Source organism: Semicossyphus pulcher, unplaced genomic scaffold (assembly GCF_022749685.1).
Source record: "Semicossyphus pulcher isolate SPU_LCO1_2020_fin unplaced genomic scaffold, fSemPul1.0.p SCAF_14, whole genome shotgun sequence".
Classification (NCBI taxonomy): Eukaryota; Metazoa; Chordata; class Actinopteri; order Labriformes; family Labridae; genus Semicossyphus; species Semicossyphus pulcher.
The window spans coordinates 5,809,669-5,830,127 of NW_027211648.1; the positions used below are offsets into that span (position 1 = coordinate 5,809,669).

Genomic DNA, 20,459 nt, shown 5'->3' on the forward strand with positions numbered 1-20,459 from the left:
ACTTCAGATAACAGATATTGATCTCTAACAATATTATATCTGTCAGATCAAATCATAATTTTTGGTTTATTTCTCACTTACTGCACCTGCTAAGTGAGTCAAAATAAATGACCTGGAAGAAAAGGACATAAAAAACTAATTTAAACCTATACTCGCTTCAGACTTCTCTGTTTTCAAAGGAAGTGAAAACAGTTCCTTTAACTTTACGTGCAGTGTTTGAGGGCAGCTGTGTGTGCAGCTTGTGAGCCATGTTTGGCTTTCTATGATGCTTTGAAAGGTAAATGTTTTATTATATTAATCTAATTTGTGATTGGAAGTTTTATAGAGGCACTTATACTTGGGGGACACGCGATTAAATGTTTTCTGGTTTGTGAAAAAGTTGATTTGTGAAATTGTAACGGCCTTCATGATCATTGTCATAAAGATGCTTAAACACCACCGGACACACAGCGTGAGAAACTTGTAGTATTTAAAAACTGTACACGTCCCTCTGAAAATAGACCTGCTTTTCTTCTCACATCACAAGAGTGAGGTCTCAGAGGAAATATGCAAAGGTGCAATGCATAGGTACATAAATGAAAGCAAAAAATACGTGCTTGACTTAACCAACATCCTGACTTCAAATGCTATTCACATCTTATCCTCGGTTTGGTGTTTCGTCGACCTGCTGCACAGACAGATTAACTACACAGCTGTGAGTCTTGCTGGAGGAGAGATGTATTCGACACTTCGCAGCTGTTTTCCCTGCAGATCCTGCAGACAAGAGGGTAAGAAGAACTGAGGGTTATTAACATTATCAACAGTGTTAATGATAGTAGTCATGGTTTACAGGTTTTTAACTGGCAAACACTGCCCAGATAAAACAGTTTATTAGAATGATACACATCTTAAAATGTACAATTTTAATGTTTGGTATATGACTTTATATAGTCTGTGTAAACATATGTTGTGCTCGTATAATTTGTCTACATAAAAAGTGGACTTCTCAATCACAGTGAGACAAATATAACTTCAATTCAGTTAGTTCTTATTTTCAGTTAAGTACGTATCCCATGTTTTGAGTGCAGAACAAACATACAGAATGCTGTCTTATATTATCTTCTAAAGCAATAAATACACTTCAATCAATCAATCAATCAAATTTTATTTGTGTAGCGCCAAATCAGTTATCTCAAGACACACAAAAAGAGCAGGTCTAGACCGTACTCTTTGTTATGTTACTCAGAGAGAGACCCAACATGGATCCATCATAAGTAGCACTTAGCAACATTTGGCACTTAGACAAATGATGACCACACAGGGAAGACAACACTGTACGAGGTCAGGACTCAGAGCTAAAAATATGCAAGGACATCAGAAGGTCACGGTTAAACAACACTCCTGATCCCATCTAACCTGGAGAAACCGTGGTCTAAAAATCCAAAAAACACAAGTGAACATGTTTTGTCAACAGGAAATTGAATTAAATATTAAGGGAATATGTGATTTAGATATTTCTGCATTCAAACTACTCAGAGGAACTTTTGGTTTGGGTTGATTTTGGCGCCCCCTGTAGACAAAGCCTCTTATCTCTTTGCTGATTTAGTCCTGTACATGTTGAAGTGGTGGTTTTTAACAAAAAAAAATCTCATCCTGCTTTCTGTAACAGTCATATGCATCACTCACTTTAAATTTTTGCCCTGGATAACGTAAAAAAAGGCAGCGTGCAGTTAATCGCTACGTCTGACACCTGAAACCAGCAGAGTAACAAGAATTAATTTCCGTCTGTTTCATAACCAGTGAAAAGCTCCTCACAGGAGATTGAAGTCAATCTGTAAAATGTCTACAATCCTGTTGTTTTACCTTGTCATGTTGGTTGCAATATAAAAAACTCTCACAAATAATCAATCGATTAGGGGATAAAACAAACAAAGAATAAAGCAAAGAGTCTGGGGTGAAGGAAGTACTAAGTTTATCATCAGTTTAAGGGGTTACCAATCCTAAATTGGTGCTGGATACCTTGACCTGTTGGTGGCGCTAGAGAAACAGAAAGTGGATCAACAATCCATGAAGGTCTGTACATAATTTCATAACAATGGACGAAGTAGTTAAGATAATTCCCTTTTAGCCAAAGACACAGGACCAATATTGCCTCACTTCTGGTGTGGCTAAAAAAAAAGTCCTGCGTGTGTGTGTGTGTGTGTATGTGTGTGTAGCAGGAGGAGCCTACTGCTGCTTTAAAAAGATCCTCCAGCTCAAAGCAGTTGTAGTGCTTAGAGCTGCGACGGTGAGATAAGGGTGAGTAAATGCTGCTGGGGGAGATAGATAAAACAAAACAAAACTGAACAACTAAGTTTTATCTGCCTGCTTGGACTGGATGACATGTCTATATAAAGTTTCAGTGTCTTATTTTATTTCAGTGCTTGTAAAATTGTATGTGTCAGGACAGGCTGAAATTGTGTGCCTATCACCTCTCGGATTTTGATTTACAGGACCCAGTTATGCAGTGTAAACATATTCTCTGATTTTTGTTTGCTGGATTTCTTTATTTGTTATTTCTGCACTTTTTTATTGGTATTTTTATGCTTTAAGTTATATGCTTTTATATATACTGTAAGGAGGCTGATGATGTAGGTCTCTCTTTTGTTTTCGTATTGAGACGTAAATATAATACTAGTGAACCTGAAATATATCGCTATGCTCAAAAAGCCTAAAACGTGTTCAGTAAAGTTTTATTTTGAAAATAACAACAGGAAGCGTACTATAAAATAGAGTAAATCATTTTAAATGCAAAACACGATAGACATAGAACAGAGCTCACTGAAGCATTTAAAAGTAGGGACACAGGAGACGAATAAGTCAGCCAATAATAAATAAAATTATATATATATAAAACATTTATTTTGTTCCTTTTCTGATCAACTTTTGCCGTCTTTTTGTCTCCAAAGCTTTATCAGAGGGTTGCTCACACTGTTGGAACCGTTTCATCTCCTGGATAAGGATGCGGACCGGGCCGGAACCGACTGAGACATACGGTCTCGAGAAGAACTGTCCCCAGGATCAAAGTGGGAGACCTACGGGAGGAAGACGTTTCAAACTTCCAAAGTTATGGGGAGGCCAAAGACCTCAAAATCAGGCTGTTGTTAACCCCACTGCCACGACTGACGGACACCACTCACCCAAGCAAGAGGAGCGTAAACCCGGTCAGTCAAATCAAAAACACTCTGCTGTTTGTTCGCTAACGTTACGATAATCATCCTTTGCTAAGTTAACGCTTATAGACAAACGGTAACGGTTGAAGGAGCTGTAGCCCACCAGTCCTTAAAGATAAGTGTATTTGTGTCCAATATAAGGTTATAAGATATACAGTATATGTAGATATATATCTACGGTACAGTAGGCTATATATGTATAAGATAAAAAAAATGTATTAAACTGACATACTGAAAATCCATATCCATTTATTGTTACTCAATAAAAATAACTGTAAGCTGCAGTCCTTTTTAAAATCTGTTTTCCTTCTAGCCATTCCAGGAGCTTAAGATGTTTAATTTTACGATAAATAACATCAGCAACTTTTCTCCCACAGTGGTCCTCACAGTTGAGCAAATCCTTGACGGACAAGCCATACAACACTTGTGTGAGGCCAGCAAGCAGCTGATAGAGAGAGAGGAGCGTCTGTTTGATGGGATAATGGAGACAGATTCACTTACACAACACGCGGAAGAAGTGGACAAGCTTGCTGTAGACTACAAAAACCTGGAAGGCCTTGTCCTGCAGACTCTGAGACTAAGCCTCGGAGAGGTCAACGTGGAGGCTCTGACGTCTGCTGTGAATGCCATAAACCAGGAAATGGACCAGGACCAGCGGTGGAAAAAGAGGAATAGGTCATCACCTCCCTGGAGGCAAAGTGACTTGAAGAAACTCCACGACTCGACGCTTCGCAGCCTGGTGGAGGATCGTATGGACAACCCCTCAACGCCCCCTGCTAACCAGGTGGAGGAGTCATCTCTACATGCGGACATCCACAGCATGGGCAGGCAGCTGAAGGAGGACCTGCTGTGTGTAGTGAGAGTGGTGCAGGGATGCTACCCACCCGAGCAGGACATCTGTAACTTTTACGCCAGGTTATACCACCAAACCTTCAGTTCAAGACTCAGAAACATCGCAGACTTTGTATTGGAGCACAAAGACTGCACTTTCCTCATGCGCTGGGTTAACGAGTATTATCCACAGTAAGTAAAGACTTACTGTCTCTTTTTTTTGTTTACAATGGGTTGACATTGAGAAGTAGACATTTCTGTGTCTAATAAAAGTGGTGATATTTGCTTTCTGTGTCAGAATCCTTCAAAAGCCGGAGCTGGCTGCTGTTATCGATGCTGATGCGTTGGGAAAGCTCCTGCCTGAAGAGATGCTGAAACCTCTGGAGGAACAATACCTGAGCAAACAGCAGGTAACCTGAGCTGCTGCTTCTCGCCTTAGTTTAATTTGCTGTTTTTCATTAGATTTGGGGCATGTTTGCTGTTATCTTGTTTTATTTTGGTCGGGTTTGGACTTTTACCTGAGCTTTACTTCGTTTCAGGTATAGTTCTGGTATTTTAGCATCATCATATCAATCCTGATTGTCAGTTTAACACTTACAATAGCTCCACAGTGAGATATTTCAGCAACTACAGGTCGTATTGGCATGAAGTTCATTGGGGATACTCATGGTCCCCAGTGGATGAATCCTAATAACGTTATGAGTGACAATAGCATGTTGTTGTTCATTCAGGATGAGCTAAATAAGTACATCAGCCATGTCCTGGTGGAAGCAGAGCAAAAGTGGAGAACAGGAGAGGAGCCGACAAGAGAGGACGGCTGCTTCGTCAGTCACGTGGCCTACGACATAATTCAGGTACAGTACCAGTAAGGGAACATGATATTAAAGCTGCTATGGTTGACATTTTAATAATAATAACAGTTTGAAAACGATCTGACAGTGTGAAAAAGCTTTAAAAACCCACCTTACACTGCCAGGTCAGCAGCAAACAGTAGACAGACACAGTAAGAGACCAAAGAGCAAAAAGGAGAGTGAATGCTTGACTTACGTTCATCAAGTGGTACAAACATGACCCCACATAAAAGAAATAATTGCTCTGGAACGACTGAATGTGTGAATAGGAAACTATTTGTGAATAAGTTATAAATTCCCTATATATAACATGTTTTATCATATTTGTGAACAAGCTTATTTTGATCATGAGACGACCAAATATAAGAGATAGTATTTACCTTTGTCCTATGCTCGTTGGCAACAAGGAGAAAGGACTTTGAATTATTAATATAAAGTCATTCACTGTCAGTGCTAGGTCACGAGGGGCCTTGCAACGTGAGAAGTGAAGAGGGACAACTGTTTATGAATGCCGTCATTGATCTGTTTTCTCCCTCTGCCTTTAGCTTATCAATGGTATGGTGTCCTCAGCTGAAAAAGTTGTGGGAGACCGGCACAAGGCCCAGAAGATAACGTGCCAGCTGAAGGATTTAATGCAGAGGTAAGAAGACTTGATTTAATTCTGTATAATGTGTAAGTTTCCTCACAGCAAACAATTTAGAACGGAAAATCATCATTCGAATATGTTCAGTTTTCAGACCTTCCACAACACCATCATGAAGCAGAACGAGCCAAACAGCAAGCCGGTCATCAAGGCGAACCTCGGCTGCATCGCACAGTTCACGTATGTTTCTGACACTATGAGACTATATTTACTTCACATTTAAAGAAGACAAACCTGTGAGTTAATGTGACTTCTGTGTGTCTCTCTGCAGGGAGGTCCTTAACAACAGGAGCCATCTGTTCCAGGAGGATGTGCAGAGAAACTGTTTGCAGATTCTGTCTCACATGAAAGAGTCTGCGCACACTTATTTATTAAAACCTGTGCACGAGGCCCTCAAGGTACTTTCATTTACAATAGACACAACAACAAACTCTGCTCTCTGTGACGTCTTCTAAAAGCTAACATGACTGATTCAAGAAATTACTTTGCCCTTTAAATAAAAATAATGCTATACATTCATGAGCCGTTTTAAAGATTGAAATCTTTGTTTGGAGCAAAGTAAGAAAATTGGAGCGACACATATTTGAAGGAGAAGCACCAAATTTCCAACAGAGCAAAATACTAACAAACACAACAACAGCAAAATAAAAATCAGAAAACCAAAATAACCTTTACAACAAAGAAAGAGAACTGTTATATTGATTTGTAATTCTAAATCAATAACCCAGTTTTTTCACTCAGCATATCTGCTGAAAACACTTTAAATATTTGTCATTTGATTTCACATTCGATGGTTCTCATGCAAAAATGTTGACATCTAATGTATTATGTCTGTACCTCACACAGCCGCAGTACAACAAGCTGGGAACCAACGACTGGCTGAATAACTCCCTGTTTGAGAAGCTGCTGGACAGCATTGAAAATGAGCTTCAGGATCTTCAGGGCTCCATTCAATCCTGTCACCAGGTAGACTTAAGATACATGAAATACACTGTTCATTTCGATTTAAAGCCTCAATAGTTAAAGTATTTTAAAAGAACATTTCCGTTCAGGGAGCCATTGGTTTCTGTATAACCATACAATATGAACGTCAATTATGCATGTTTACGGTGAAAGATTGATCAACTCAAGCAGGTTTCCACAGTCTGCACACAGATATTTAAGCTTGAAAACTCTGATACACTGCAGTCAACTGTGTAAAATACGATGCAAAGTGTTTATATTCTCATGAAATAGACTAAAATATGTCAAATTATTTCTGTTGTTCTTTGAACTCATTAGAGTAAGAATTGATCATTTTTTTTATTTCTTACTATATGTGTCTAATGATGATTTGATTAATTCCAGGAGCTGATTGGTCAGCTGCACCAGGAAGTGACAGCAGAATACTTGAGGAAGCTCCTAAAAGGAAAAGTCAAACTGAAGGACAAGGAGCTGCAGCATAAGGCCTACGAGACGGTCAAAGACAACGCAGAGAGTTTGCAGGATTTCTTTGGAAAAATGGTGAGTCTCTGAACTGACATCAGAGTGAGATTAACAGGGGAACATCCAGTGTAAAAACAATACTCTGCCTTCACAGGGGTCAAAGGAGGATTGGTTGAATGAAATACTGACCAAGATTGCAGAAGTGCTGAAACTCCAAGAACTCCCGGCCATTCAGATGGAAGTAGTATCACTTGGAACTGCTTTTCCAGACCTCAGGTGACCCACATTTTTTAACAAATATATACAACATATTTGACACAGATGTGCAGTGGTATTATTTAGGCATGCTGTCACAAGTCTAATGAGTGAGTGGTTTACATAACATTTGGCTGAGCATAAACAAACCCACTTCCCAATAGAGCTGAGGGACAACAGGAAGTAAAAATATGTCAGATGTTTCCTGGCAGCAGGATGATAGGAGGATTTTCTCGGGGAGTTTCCTGTGTCTGTAGAAAAGCTGTTATGAGACTTAAACTAAGAGGTCTGGCTCTTTCCAATAGGACATAAAACGGCCAACCAACACTTATAAATCTCATTATTTAGCATTTGTGATCTCTGTGTTTAATCCATACACAAACCAACATTTAAAAAAAAAGACAGTTATGTTGTAGAATGGGGTGTGCTAGGCTGCCCACATATTTTGGGGCATTTAGTTAATGTAGTCTGCAACAATACGATTAGTTTAACATTTCTGAATGTTAGTCTTATAGTTGTATCTTTAACATGTGACTTTATTTAAGGTTGAATTATACTCTATAAGGTATCTGACAGTGTAATATAACATTAAGTATCATAATCAAAAGTTTTAAGGGGAAGCGTTCCATCACAATCCATATAGACTAATAAATTATATTTTATGAACTGTCTTTTGTACAATATTATTTTAAAAAGTAAACAACAATGACATGTAGTGGAGTAGAAAAGGGAAATACTCAGGTGAAGTACAAGTACCGGTACCTCCAATTGTTCTTGCACTTGAGCTATTGTACTTATTTACATTCCACCACTGCAGCTAACTAAGCAGAATGTACAGATAAAATGATTTAATTATGTTTAAAGTTTTTTTTTATATCGGATCATTTTATCTAATGTAACACCCATAATAAATCATATTGCAGTGTATTTCTCTGATTGTAATAATAAACTATAATGTGTTAAAAATGTTGATTTGTAACTTTTTCCTTCCTTTTCTTTTTTTCCTGCAGTGAGAAACACGTGTCAGCCCTGCTCAAGCTCAAGACCAACATCTCCAAAGCCGACAGGAGGATGGTCAAAGAAACTCTGTCGGATAACTTGAGAGAAACCGGCGCAGTCGCTAATCGGCCATTTTTCTCCAAAGTTCAATGTTTTTAAGGCTTAGATTTGTGAACTTGACACTGGTGTTACTGGTGTTACTTGATGTTTAGTTACTTTATGAATGAATAAGCTGAAGCTCACATTGTTGCTGGTCAGTATGGTGCTTTTTACTGCTAAAAGATTAGGTCAGGTCTTTTCTCATGTATTTTTGCTTTTTTTCTGAGTACTAAAGACCACATTGGTGTTTGATAGCGTTAACTTTTATGTCAAATCAGTGTTATACTTTTATTTTTGTACATACTGTACATGTGCAATAGAGAGAGAGAGAGATCTCCAGCTGTAATTAAAATAGTTTTGATTTTTATTTCACGTCTTTCAATGTACAGAATGTTGTAAGAGTAACTTTTAAATGTAATTTAAGTTTATAAATAAATCTGGTGAAACCTTTGTGATTTGACAGTGATTTCCTCTTGAGAAGTACATTTTAGCTAGCTTATTCCTTTACATTTAAATTAAATCAATGTTGGTTCAAATGGAGATATAAATCATGATTTCTAGTGGTAAGACTTTACTGAAAGTTTATGTTAACATACACTTATTCGAAACAAAATAAAAAATCACGTTAGACAATAAATTACTGTACGTACACCTTTAGGCAGGGAAAGTCAATGTTGATCTGCATTTAGACAGTACACCGACCAGATATGAGTAATTATACAACAGTGAGCTCCGACCAAGTAATCTGATTGGACAAGACGCATTCCAAGAGTGGAGATATAGAGAACAACATCACTGGGACTTTTCACTCTGTGTATCACTCCGCCTCAGCCAGGTGTTGTGAATACTGTTCATTAACATTACAGTAGACCGTTTATGTCTACATTGATCAAGCTGGTACCTCTGAATCACTGGTTGATGATAAATTAAAACAAACAGAGAAATGTACATGATAAAAACAGCTGATCTGTGGTAACCTGTAGACACAGAGAGCAAGTATAAACAGGAATCACCATGCTAGCAGCTAATAAATAAACAATGACGATCCCTACATACAAATTTTAAAAAGGTATAAGAAGTTTAGCATCAAATTTAAGCATGTAAACACCTACGAAATAGCTCTAAAACCAGTATAGCAAAGGCTGTAGGGCATCATATGTTTAGTAAGTATTTAGTCATGAATGTAAATAATAGAAATAGAAAAAAAATTGACCTGATGATAGCGCTACAAGAAAAGTCAGGGAATCACAAAGTTTTTACAACTCATCCTGAAATCAATATGAACATATTTACCAAATTTAAATAGTAATTAAAACAAGTAGATGTTGAGAAACTTTCCGCAAAAGCAAAAATATCGAGCTCATGGTGGCACAAGGGGAAAGTCAGAGAGATACCCAAAGTCAGCTAGTTTCCTCCTCTGCAGACTGTGAATATTTGGTATAACTTTAGATGTTAAGCTATTTAAAATGGTTAAAGCTGGTGGCACTACATAAAAGGTCAAGATGACAACTAAAGTACCTGCAGATTTCACAGTAACCCCTTCATTAGTTCTCACAATATCTGGTCCTAAATGGTTGACTGAATTGAGTCAGCATTAATTATTCTTCATGGTAACTTCATCAGGGGAGCTTTATGGCAACAAGTTCAGAGACTGTTAAATACACAAGCAGCCAAAACTGACTGAGCGATTCAGGGAAATCATTGTCAATTGTGCGGGAATAGAGGCCAAACACAGAGAAATGACGTGTTTCCAGATCAATATTTTTAGAGTAATGTCAAAAGGCGAAGACATGAGTCTGCACAGGGGGTTCCTGACAACTTCTGACGGAGACAGAGTGTAGTTTTTTCCTGAAAGTCTGGGGGGGGGGGTTTCATTAAGGCTTTTGGTTGTAAGAGGAAGGATATGCTCAGGAAGACGGGGGTCATAGCTACAAGTCCCCCTTGGAGAGAGGAAGGCAAGGAAGGAAGATAAACTCATTAAAACTGCTGGCAGTCAAGTGTACTGGGAATCATCAGGCTGACTGGAATCTCTTTGGTGAAATTTCCTGATGTGGGCATAGTTTTCCATCAAGTCCAATATTGGCAAGATTATGTCTCCATCTAGTGGTGGTACGAACAAGTCCAAAACAGTTTTTTGTTAAAAGGAAATAAAGTTTATTTATCACATTTCTTACAGAAAAAGGAGTGTTTTTTGTATCCTTGTAACCTTATCTATACCCATCAAACAATGTTCTAGGAATATGTAATACATGTGATACAAGAAAAACAACCTTGTAGTGTGAATAAAGAGGGAACTGAAACCAGTAAACCAGAATAATACACCTGACACAAAAAGTAGTCCCTTTGGTTTAAGTGCAATGCATCATAAGAAACGTTTTAGGATTTCATGTTTCTGTCAAACTCAGAAGTGTTTGATAAGTAACGGACACAGAGAAATCTGTATCAACAATCAATTGTAAACAACTGACAACTGGGAAGTTTAAATTAAACTTCTGTATATTCATATAAATTAATAAATAATATATAAATATGAACAACAATGTAGCAACAATGCACCTTTATCAGCTCAGTGAAAGGTACTTTCACTTTTAGTGTCTACAGTGCAAAAAGCAAATGTGAGTATGTACACTAAAAGCAAACAAAAACTGAGCTTTTTGCTCAAAAGAAGAGTAATTGCAACTGTATAACAGAGCAAAACAAGTAAACTTTCCCCTTCAAATGATTGTTTGTGCTTGTTTTTTAAATGTCAGAGCTCAACAGACGTCCCTTTTTTAAAGGATGTAGTTCAGCTACACAAAATGTGTGCGCAAATTATGTTTACAGTTAACGTTTAAAAAAAACTGCACATGTAAACAACTTAAACAACCTATACAATCTGAGTATATTTAACAAAGATTTTTTCTCTACAGCTAACGTATCAAAAATAAAAATGTACAATGTACAAATGTATCTATTAGTATAATAGCACATACAGCTTGTTTTGATGTTTTACACAATTTTCATTAAACATGAGAACTATTGCCAAACTAGATTTTTTAAAAATCCAGTAAACCTTTCCTGAGATGACAATAAATAATAGAATAAATCAGTGATGTTGACACCAAAGAAGCCTTTACAAAGACCGTGTGTAATCCTTGTTGTGTCAAAGCTCATAAAAAATGATCTAACTTGTCTAATCATCTTCATCTACATTTCTATCTTTATATTACATCTGAGAGGAGACATCTTTAACGGAGAGGACATTCTGCTAAGGCCTCTATGCTTGTTGCAGTTGATCCTCTGTGGAGCAGCTCAGATTTCACCAGCACTTAAGACAGGAGAAACAGGACACAGATCTGGGTTCGTTCCCAGGGATCGCGTCCAGCACCTCTCTAACCTGCCATCCAGAAAGATCCTTCCATCGAAGCAGTGCAGGCAGGAGATTAAGGTCCTCGCTGCAGTTAAGAAAAAGACAGTGGGTAAGATGCGGTTCCTCTAACGGCCACTAGATGCTGACTTTAGGTAAAATCCACTATGAAAACTTTAACCTGAAGAAAGTCAACATAAGAATGAATTGAAACCAGATCTTCTGCGTTCTGGTTGAGAAGTTTGAAGTTGTTTCTTCTCTTATGTCAATTTTTACAGCCGCTATCTTGGCCAGGACTTAATGAAAAAGTGATTCTGTCTTTCAGTGGAAATGTTCCTGGTAAAAAACAAACTGATTTACCTCCATGTGGGACAGTCGTTCTGCATGGTTGCAACTGTGAGCTTCACTGCCTCGATGTCATTGCACTCTAACAGTTCTGCCACTTTCAGCAGCATGCGGTTCCACTGCTGGACACCAGGGGCCTGATACAACAAAACACACACCACAAAACACAAACAGAGCATGAGTTTACGATACAACCAATAATATATTAAAGGGGGGGGGGGTCTATTATGCTAATTTCAAGCTTCATATTTCACTCTCTGATACCTGTGGAGTAGCTTAGCATTATTTACAGTTAAAAACTCTAATAATTTATATAATAATAATAATAATAATAATTTTTCACACACTGGTGCTCTGTGCAGGTCCTCATACAGCCTCTGCCTGAAATAACTCAGCTCTGTCTCTTTAAGAAACCCCGCCCCGCCCCTCCCCTTTCAGAAAAAACTGTGTGAAACCTGGCGTTCACAGCAGACTGAGCTGAGAAGCCTGGGGATTACCCCAACATACTATTACCTACAGATTTGAAACTTCAGCCATGTTTAGTCTGGACATCCAACATTGTAACATTATATATATATTATAAAATGTGAAACAGCATAATACCGCCTCTTTAACTAAATCTACATCAGTACTTGGTGTATACAATATTTGTATGCAAACTTTTAGGATACTATTTTGTAGCATTTTTTACCCCACAACTAAAAATAAGTTATTAATAGGAAACGTTTATCTCACCAGATGTTTGAAGATGTCGTCAAGTAGCCCAGCATCTTCAGCAACTACTTTTCCAACATCATGGCTCCACTGCTTCTGCAGTTTTCTCTGGCTTCTTTGGATAAGATGTTTGAGGTAAATGTGAGTGATGAGCTTGTAGACTTCATCCATCACTCTCTGCGGGACACAAAGACACAAGAAGATACCGTTTGATTTCTGTAAAGTCAGAACAGAGTTCTCCGCTACAGACAAAGTCTGCATATAATACACATTTGCTTCGATTCATTCAGTGATTATATTTAATCCTTCTCTTTACATACGTGCAGTTTTATTTTTTTCTCCTCTGCGCACTGTTCTTTTATAGTGTCTAAAACGCTCAGATATGCTGTAAATTTTTAAAAAAGTTTTAAGAGGAAATGGAAGAAAGAAGCATGCTAAAAAAAGGAAAAATGGCTAATAACTGTTGAAATGTCTTATTAATGGCAAACACACTTATCTTGAGACTATAAGAAGCACAAATAGAGGAAAAGGAGCAAACAGACATACAAAAACAAAGCTGCATCAGATTTTAATTTGATTCAAAATTGCGACTTACCTTTTGTATCTCCTGGCAGATCTCTGCTTTGGGGAAAAGCGTCTTCAGTGTGGAGAGCAAGAGGAAGCGGTGGTTGTTTGTGGTGAAGTAATTCTTAAGGTGTCTCTGCAAAAAAAAACAGAGATTTAAAAAAACATAAACATTTGTTTATGCCTTATTGTCAAACTTTTACTTCAAAGTTAAGTTGAACAGCTACCTCTGCAACGTCAGCCACAATTTCCAGGAGAAGTTCCAAAGTAAAAGCCTCCATCTTCTCAAGCGTTGCTGTAGTTTCCTTACAAAGGGATATCTCACTTTTGCTCTGGACATACTTCCTGAGAGGAAATATTAGAAAAATCATCTGAAAAACTTGGAATTTATCATCATTTCCATTTTCTTCTTGTGCATCAAGCCTTTTAAAGTACGTACATGCTGCGGTGAGTCATGGGAGTTATCGACCGCTTTGAATGTATGACCTTGTTGTAAACTTGTGCATACCAAATGTGACTTAAGGAACCTTCACAAGGTTGAACTGAACTAAATGAATATTATGTAGAAAGCTCAGTGCCCAAACTCACCTGAGCTCTTTGCAGATGTTCAAAGTTTTGAAGAAGTGCATCATGTTTGGTTGTTCCATTTTTGCTTCTTTGCTAAGCCTCTCAGTCTGCTCAGCAGTGTACCTGCAACCAAAGAGAATACCGTTATGTGCTGTTTATACAATCGTCTCAGAGATATAGCATTCCCTTAAACCCACCTAAATTGAGTAGGGTAAGTTTTAACATCTGTGTAGATTATTATATAAAATAAAGACAAAGACTCTCACCTCTCCAGAAACAGCAGCAGCTCTTTGAAACAAACCTCCTGTACGCGGTTAGACAGGTCAGAGCTGATTTTTCTTGCTTCTTCGGCCATGGGGTTAATACACTTCAGAGGAACGCAAAGAGAACGAAACTATTTTATTACACAACAAATAAACAGACGGAGAATGAAGAAAAGTATGATAACAAGTAAAGATTTAATTTCAAAAAAGTATAAAGACATTAAGCATAAACAAAAAGCAAAATATTTGTTCTTTGACAGGAACTAAAAGACAAATCTATGCACACTTAATACAGACGTGTTAATTTTAATTTGTGGTTTACTACATACCATGATGGTGTCCACATGAAGTTCATCATAAGCCTTGTCTTTTTGGCTTCTCTCATTCTGCAGGATTTTCACCAGGTAACCTCTGACCTCCGCCTGTGGACAAAAACAGACCCAAAAAAGACTTCTTAGTCAAGAACTACTTAGTATTTATGATCTATGTGTGGCCATTTTGGAGGCTGCAGGTTGTGTTACTGTTGAACTGTGTTGCGTTACACAGACAGGTGTCTTACACTTAGATCATTGATAGTGGGCTAAATAACACAAGCATCTCCAGTATAAGCAGCCCTAACAGTGTCAAAGTGAGTAGTTTAAGGGTGCTGGTTGAGCTCAGTTGGTAGAGCAGGCATCACATATACAAAGGCAACAGTCCTTGACACATTGATCGCAGGCTGGGGTTAGGCTTTCCTCCCCATTTCCTGTCTCTCTTCAACTGTCCTTTCTAGTTGAGACAAAATCCCCAAAAAATGTAAATAAAAAAGTTAGTGATTGTACCTGCACATTTTCAAGCAGCTTGTCCTTTGCTTTGATGAGCAGTTCTGAGAACAGCAGGAAGTCCACTTGTTTTTTGGGATCAAATCTTTGAAGGTCCGGGTAGTCGATCAGATCCTCACTGGGAAAGTACCACAAATACCACCATCAGAACTTGTTGAACTACAATAACTTACATTCTATAACAAATAATGGAGTTGACGTAAGTAAGAAAATAAAAACACAAACCAGACAAGTTTTCAAGATACGCACTTGAGACCTTTGTGCTCATAAAGAGCCTTTGAAAGAATGGATGCATCTATGCTATGTGCTGGCATTACCAGGCTGAATTGCTCAAAGTGGTGCTATACGTTACTTCCATGCTGACTGGGACACATGTAAAAAGTCTCAATGAAAATACTCTGGTAAAAATGCAGAGATAGTTACCTCAGATATGCATGCATAACCCAGTGCATCAGTGCAAAGGAACTCTGGGGGGAGCTGATGTCCTGGAGTAGATCATGGATGTGATCAAACACCTTACGATGGTAGCAATCAATCAGACATTGCGTCAACCCCTTGCTCTCCAACGGGAGGGCTAATTTCAAGAGCTCATTGCGCACAGTTTCCAGATGCTGCTGAAGGTTTTTGTTCAGATCTGCCGGTCGCTTTGGGAAGTGCTCATCCACTGATCTTTGTATGAGGCCTTCCACAGAGGTGTTTGCATCAGGGGGCACATGAAGTAGTTCAGCTAGCTGCTGATGTGTGATCTCTCCCCCAATCTTTGACAGCTGTTCCTTGTTGGTGTTGAAGGTGTTCTGAGCCAAGGGGTTTTCAAACCCACGACATGCCTGGTTGCATCCTGTGAGACAGTCAAATTGAAGACTTTAATGAAATATATCTTCAAAACCATTTTTCGGCTTTGAGCAAAATAGACATTTATGTTCCCCTGAAGATGAGCTACAATTAAGTTGGTGATCCCCTCTTTAACTAGTGTTACAGGTCAGATTGTACAGTTATTCTTTAGCATTTAGCTTAATACACTGCTGTTCCTTAGTAGGCTTCAGCTTCACAGAGCTGCTAGCATGGTGAAGACTTTTGTTCTAACAATAGAAGTTATGCACAGGCAGCATGAACAGAAATGTCATGTGACTTAAAGCATTATAACACATTAACGCTCTCTTATTTATAGTTATAAATCTTTATGCACAGCTGCACCGTACACATTTTTGCACTAACTCTGCTCACCATGTTTAGATTTGCACTACCTCTGTACAGCCACTAATCAATGTTGCAGTTTATAGTTGTAATTTTATTAGCCTTCATTTTTATTTTTGTCTCTAATTGTATTACTTTCTAACGGTCTTAAGGGGGTTGGGTTGATAGGTGTGTGATTTCATATGTCTTGTAAGCTAGTGGACGCCTAAATTTCCATCGGGATCAATAACCTACCTACCGACCGACCTACCTACCTATCTATCGATGTTTTTGTATGTATTCCCTTTATCTAAATCATAGATTTGACTCATGAGCCTTCACATTTTATGATTCTGGTTCATTGAGTTGTTGGCCGTTTTGCATAGTTTTGCTCTATAGTTTTGTAAGCAAGAGTGATTTCAGTGAAATCAGAGCCAATGGCAAGCTTACACATAAGTCACAGAGCTGGCACATGCCCAGAAGAAACATTGCGACTGCCTACTTTTTGTTTTCAGACATGTGATACAAACAACTCTCTGTATGGTGAATTCAGATTATTTGTCTGTGTGGGTATCTGGGAATCCCCAGGATTCCTGATATTAACACCACAGCCATGCCAGTTTGATCCGGTCAGATTTGAACGGGCGACTAACAACACTTTGATTTGTGCCTCACCAATCCAATGTTGTTCATTGCTTTTTACATGTTATATCTGTGTCTTTTAAAAAAAGAGAACCCCAAGTAACAGAGACCAGTGTTATTCACATTTTACTTTGAATATAATATTAATTAATAACTAATATTTTTTTAGTTTTTTAAATTTTTTACTTCCTACTTATATTTTCAGGGATTTTACAAGCTCACGAGAAATTGTATTGAACCAGATGTGACTGATGGCCGCATTTCAAGCTGCATTAAAATAAAAGTCTACAATAACAAGTTAGACATTTGTAGATATTAAGATAATCATGACTCACTCCAGCATGTAAACTAGGACAATAAAGCACACCCACAATGAAAATAGACTTACCTTCTTTAAGAACATTGTTGTTGTTCTCTATTAAAGGCCTCCTGCTATCGCTTTTAGGTTTTCCCCTTTTTCCAAACCTTTTATGCATGTCCAGTTTTGCAGTTGGATTGTTCAGCGTCGATTGTGCCTGAAGCCACTCTCTTTAGAGTAATGCACCTGTCAGCTCAGTGCTGCGTTTGCCTGTGAAGCAGCAGCAGCACTGCTCCCTTATGAAGGCAGATAAAAGGGTTTTCCCGTAACAGCATCATCATACTTTCGTTTTCCTTCATCTTGCAAAGTGAAAGTGGTTGCATCATGATGAGCAGAGCCACAATGATAAAAGAATTTCACTACTGCTTGTAATAACAACTGTATCAACTTGAGTATGATTATATGATTACATTATGATTACATTATGTTATATATATTGTTATGCGACTGTGATTGTTGTTATTGTCCCCTGGTGGCACAGTGTAAATATTGATTATCTGTTCATAATATAATATAGACCTGTGTATTCCTCATTCCTGTATGCCTCACATGATTGTCACCTGTTTGAGGAGGCGTTACAACCATGTCTCTCTGTCTTGCAACATGCACGACTAAGGAAGCAGACAGGTTTCTATTTTTGCCACACAGGCTTCATGAAGTCTTAAGTTTCATTCATGCCTTACACACAAAACTGCAACAACTTTATACTGTAAGTCTATTATCCTCCGTTTGACTCAATAAACAATCACACTGATTGAGCTCTGAGCACTGCTGAAGTGTGGATGACCTACTCTCACTGCTGCATCCTGTGTAAACAAAGCTGCTGCTGACTTGCTGCTTTCACTATGGGGCCTTTATTAAAAGGTTTAAAACATAATAGCAACTGATTTTGTTTGATGATATGGAATAAAAATTGAGCATGAAAGTTCACAATTGACCTTTAAATAGCTGTGTCACCAACAAAATCTCAACCCAAGGCCCAACGTTTAGAAAGCTAGTGGCAGGTGGACCTTAAAGCTGTTCTAATTATTTTCATAACAATGCATCAAAGGACTTCAGTTATGGGGAAGGTGTTACTTGAGGTGACTGACCCACCAAGCATTATCACCTGAAATTTGCATTAAGTTTGTTTTACAAATTATTTTAGCATCTTTAAGCTAATTGTTTTGGTTTTACGACCGTAATATAAATATTGGTTCACTCACACATACATCGGTGTTGTTTTAGCTGCAGCTGGCAGCTTTTAGTAACAAGGGCTCGTGCTGTTGGCTGGGTACCTTACAGCAGACAGCATAAATTAACAGTTGAGAAATTAGAAGCTACAGAGCCACATGTTTTCCCCTGAAATTGGTGGAGACCAAAAACAAAGCTAAAAGGAGAGTGAATGTGGGACCTTTTCACCAGGCGGACACAAATATGACTCAGAATGAAAATATAACTGCTCAATGTGTAAATAAACAACTGTTCACAAATACAATATCCTTAACCGTGCTTTAATGCCCCTTAGTGAAATAAATAAACAAATGTTAAAGTACTTTTTTACATTCTGATATCACTGATCAGGGAGTAAAATGAGCCCACTTTAGCACATGGGCATACTTTGCCCTTCAGGTGTAACTTATTAGATTGCAAACATATCCTGGTTAATCAGAGGTTTCAAAAAATCTGCGTAGGCAACGTCAAAACAGTGTAATATATTAATCTATCCCAGACAGTCATATCCTCACGGTTTAATTATGTGCACGATGCAATCTTCTTTTGCTGTAGGCAATGTAGGTAAATGGATTGGAGTCAGCGTTTATCTGAGCCCGGGCACTGCATGCCATATTAGTGAGTCATGACTAGGACTTCTGATGAGAAAATGGTTCAGAAAGTGAAAGTCATCAAAAGAAAATTCTAATGTGAAACCATTTGATTAAGTTACATTAAAGTATGTGGAGTTACATGTTACTGTGGATGTGTCTGACGCTGCAAATTTCCCCTTCAGATACAAAAGGCATTCTTGGAGAGAGAAAGCCATTAATCAACTCCCTACTCTCTCCCACACACCGACACAGAGAAAGGGGAATATCCATTATCCAACTGTTCCGGTAAACTGGATATTCCCTTCAATTCCGACAAACAGACACAAAACAAAGCATTACCAGCCATGGAGTTTGCATTTTTGCTCAGTGAGAGGTCAAACAAATTGGATTGGTTGGAGTAAATATTAGTGGTAGTAAAAAAAAGTACCACTGGGTTATTCATACAAGCTTTTAAGTGTTTGCAGTGGAGGTTTCAGGTGTTTGTAAGTGGCTTCAAGTGGAGACCAAAGTCCAGTTTCGATTAATTGATGTCTTATCAGGAGCTGAGTCACAAAGAGTTATAAAGACGGCAAAAAGTACCGTGCCGTCTACGATGGCCTACGATGCCAAATCAAAGAAGATTTTTTGTGACTGCACATCATAATTTCTTGGTTATACTTACTGGAAATATAAAATACCTACTGACCTTCAGAATAAGGGTTGTAAAATCAGAAATTCAGAAGACGTGTAAAGAGGAATCTGGAGCACATAAAAAACCTAAACATGAGAGCATGTAAACTGTGAATAAAAGTACTTTATTATTAATGGTACTGCAAGGCTCTCTGTAAGTTTATGTTCCAAATGAGGCAATTAGTTGGAGCTGTTTTGGAAAGGACACACCCACTGGCTTTTAAGGTTAGTAAGATCAGACAGCCTCTCCACTTTTCTAATTATCTGGACTGGCCTCGGAGTGGACGCTTGTTCAGAGGATACCTGGCTGTGTCTTTGTACGTCCCGCTGAAATGAAAAAACAAGTGACATTTGAAGAAAGTCAGACGGTCCACTGGCTGCATCAGGATGAGGCTTTGGCAAGGTAAAGTATTATCTTCAATTTTAATGCATGCCAACAACGTATATGATATGATTTTTGACCTGTGAGTTTGTGTGACTGTCTCTCGGAGATGACACGTTCATGTTGCTCTTTCTGGTGCAGGAGTATTGGGATGAATGAGTCAAAGAAGGGTAAGTTTGAATCCTTAATAAAATAATCAATTCAGCATTAAAGAAAAGTACAAGCAGACAAAGGAGGAAATCCATATAATGACTTGACTGTGGTAGCTTTTAAGTCAGCATATTAAATCCACAGTATTCTTTCTATTTCACTGTCTCCCCCCGAGTCAGATTTCAAATGTGCATGCTTTGTTTCATTGTTAAATAAACAAAACAAGTCTAGTATCCTGACTGCTTTGAAACTTGAGAGCCAGGTTTTCCAATGGGGACACGGCGGTGTGAGGAGATCAGTGGAAAAGAGAGGAAATGTTAAACCAGAACCTGACCCGGGTCACGCCTGTTAAGTTACAGGAAGAAA

General features: G+C 38.2%; 2 protein-coding genes and 1 long non-coding RNA gene across 4 annotated transcripts; 1 reads left to right on the top strand and 2 right to left on the bottom strand.

Moving 5' to 3' along the window:
* Positions 1–686: 686 nt before the first annotated feature.
* On the top strand, positions 687–8,629 carry LOC138591371 (tumor necrosis factor alpha-induced protein 2-like). Of its 2 annotated transcripts, none has more exons than XM_069661949.1 (12): positions 687–767; positions 2,928–3,182; positions 3,569–4,214; positions 4,321–4,432; positions 4,754–4,876; positions 5,419–5,513; positions 5,604–5,696; positions 5,788–5,914; positions 6,363–6,482; positions 6,864–7,019; positions 7,096–7,217; positions 8,207–8,629. In XM_069661949.1, the coding sequence occupies exons 1-12, from the start codon at positions 716–718 to the stop codon at positions 8,352–8,354; spliced, it is 2,049 nt and encodes a 682-aa protein (XP_069518050.1). In that variant the 5' UTR covers positions 687–715; the 3' UTR covers positions 8,355–8,629. The 2 variants fall into 2 exon arrangements, with proteins under 2 accessions (XP_069518050.1, XP_069518051.1); XM_069661950.1 differs by lacking the exon at positions 687–767 and adding an exon at positions 2,199–2,277.
* Positions 8,630–10,457: 1,828 nt separating this feature from the next.
* LOC138591156 (uncharacterized) lies at positions 10,458–14,922 on the bottom strand. The gene is made up of 10 exons (XM_069661677.1): positions 14,915–14,922; positions 14,615–14,621; positions 14,423–14,515; positions 14,097–14,197; positions 13,852–13,953; positions 13,491–13,608; positions 13,295–13,399; positions 12,721–12,876; positions 12,001–12,122; positions 10,458–11,728 (listed from the first exon to the last, which is right to left on the bottom strand). The coding sequence occupies exons 1-10, from the start codon at positions 14,920–14,922 to the stop codon at positions 11,593–11,595; spliced, it is 948 nt and encodes a 315-aa protein (XP_069517778.1). The 3' UTR covers positions 10,458–11,592.
* Positions 14,923–14,945: 23 nt separating this feature from the next.
* Positions 14,946–17,258, bottom strand: LOC138590790 (uncharacterized). The gene is made up of 3 exons (XR_011308058.1): positions 17,118–17,258; positions 15,338–15,752; positions 14,946–15,032 (listed from the first exon to the last, which is right to left on the bottom strand). It is a non-coding gene; the product is annotated as an uncharacterized lncRNA (long non-coding RNA).
* Positions 17,259–20,459: the final 3,201 nt, after the last annotated feature.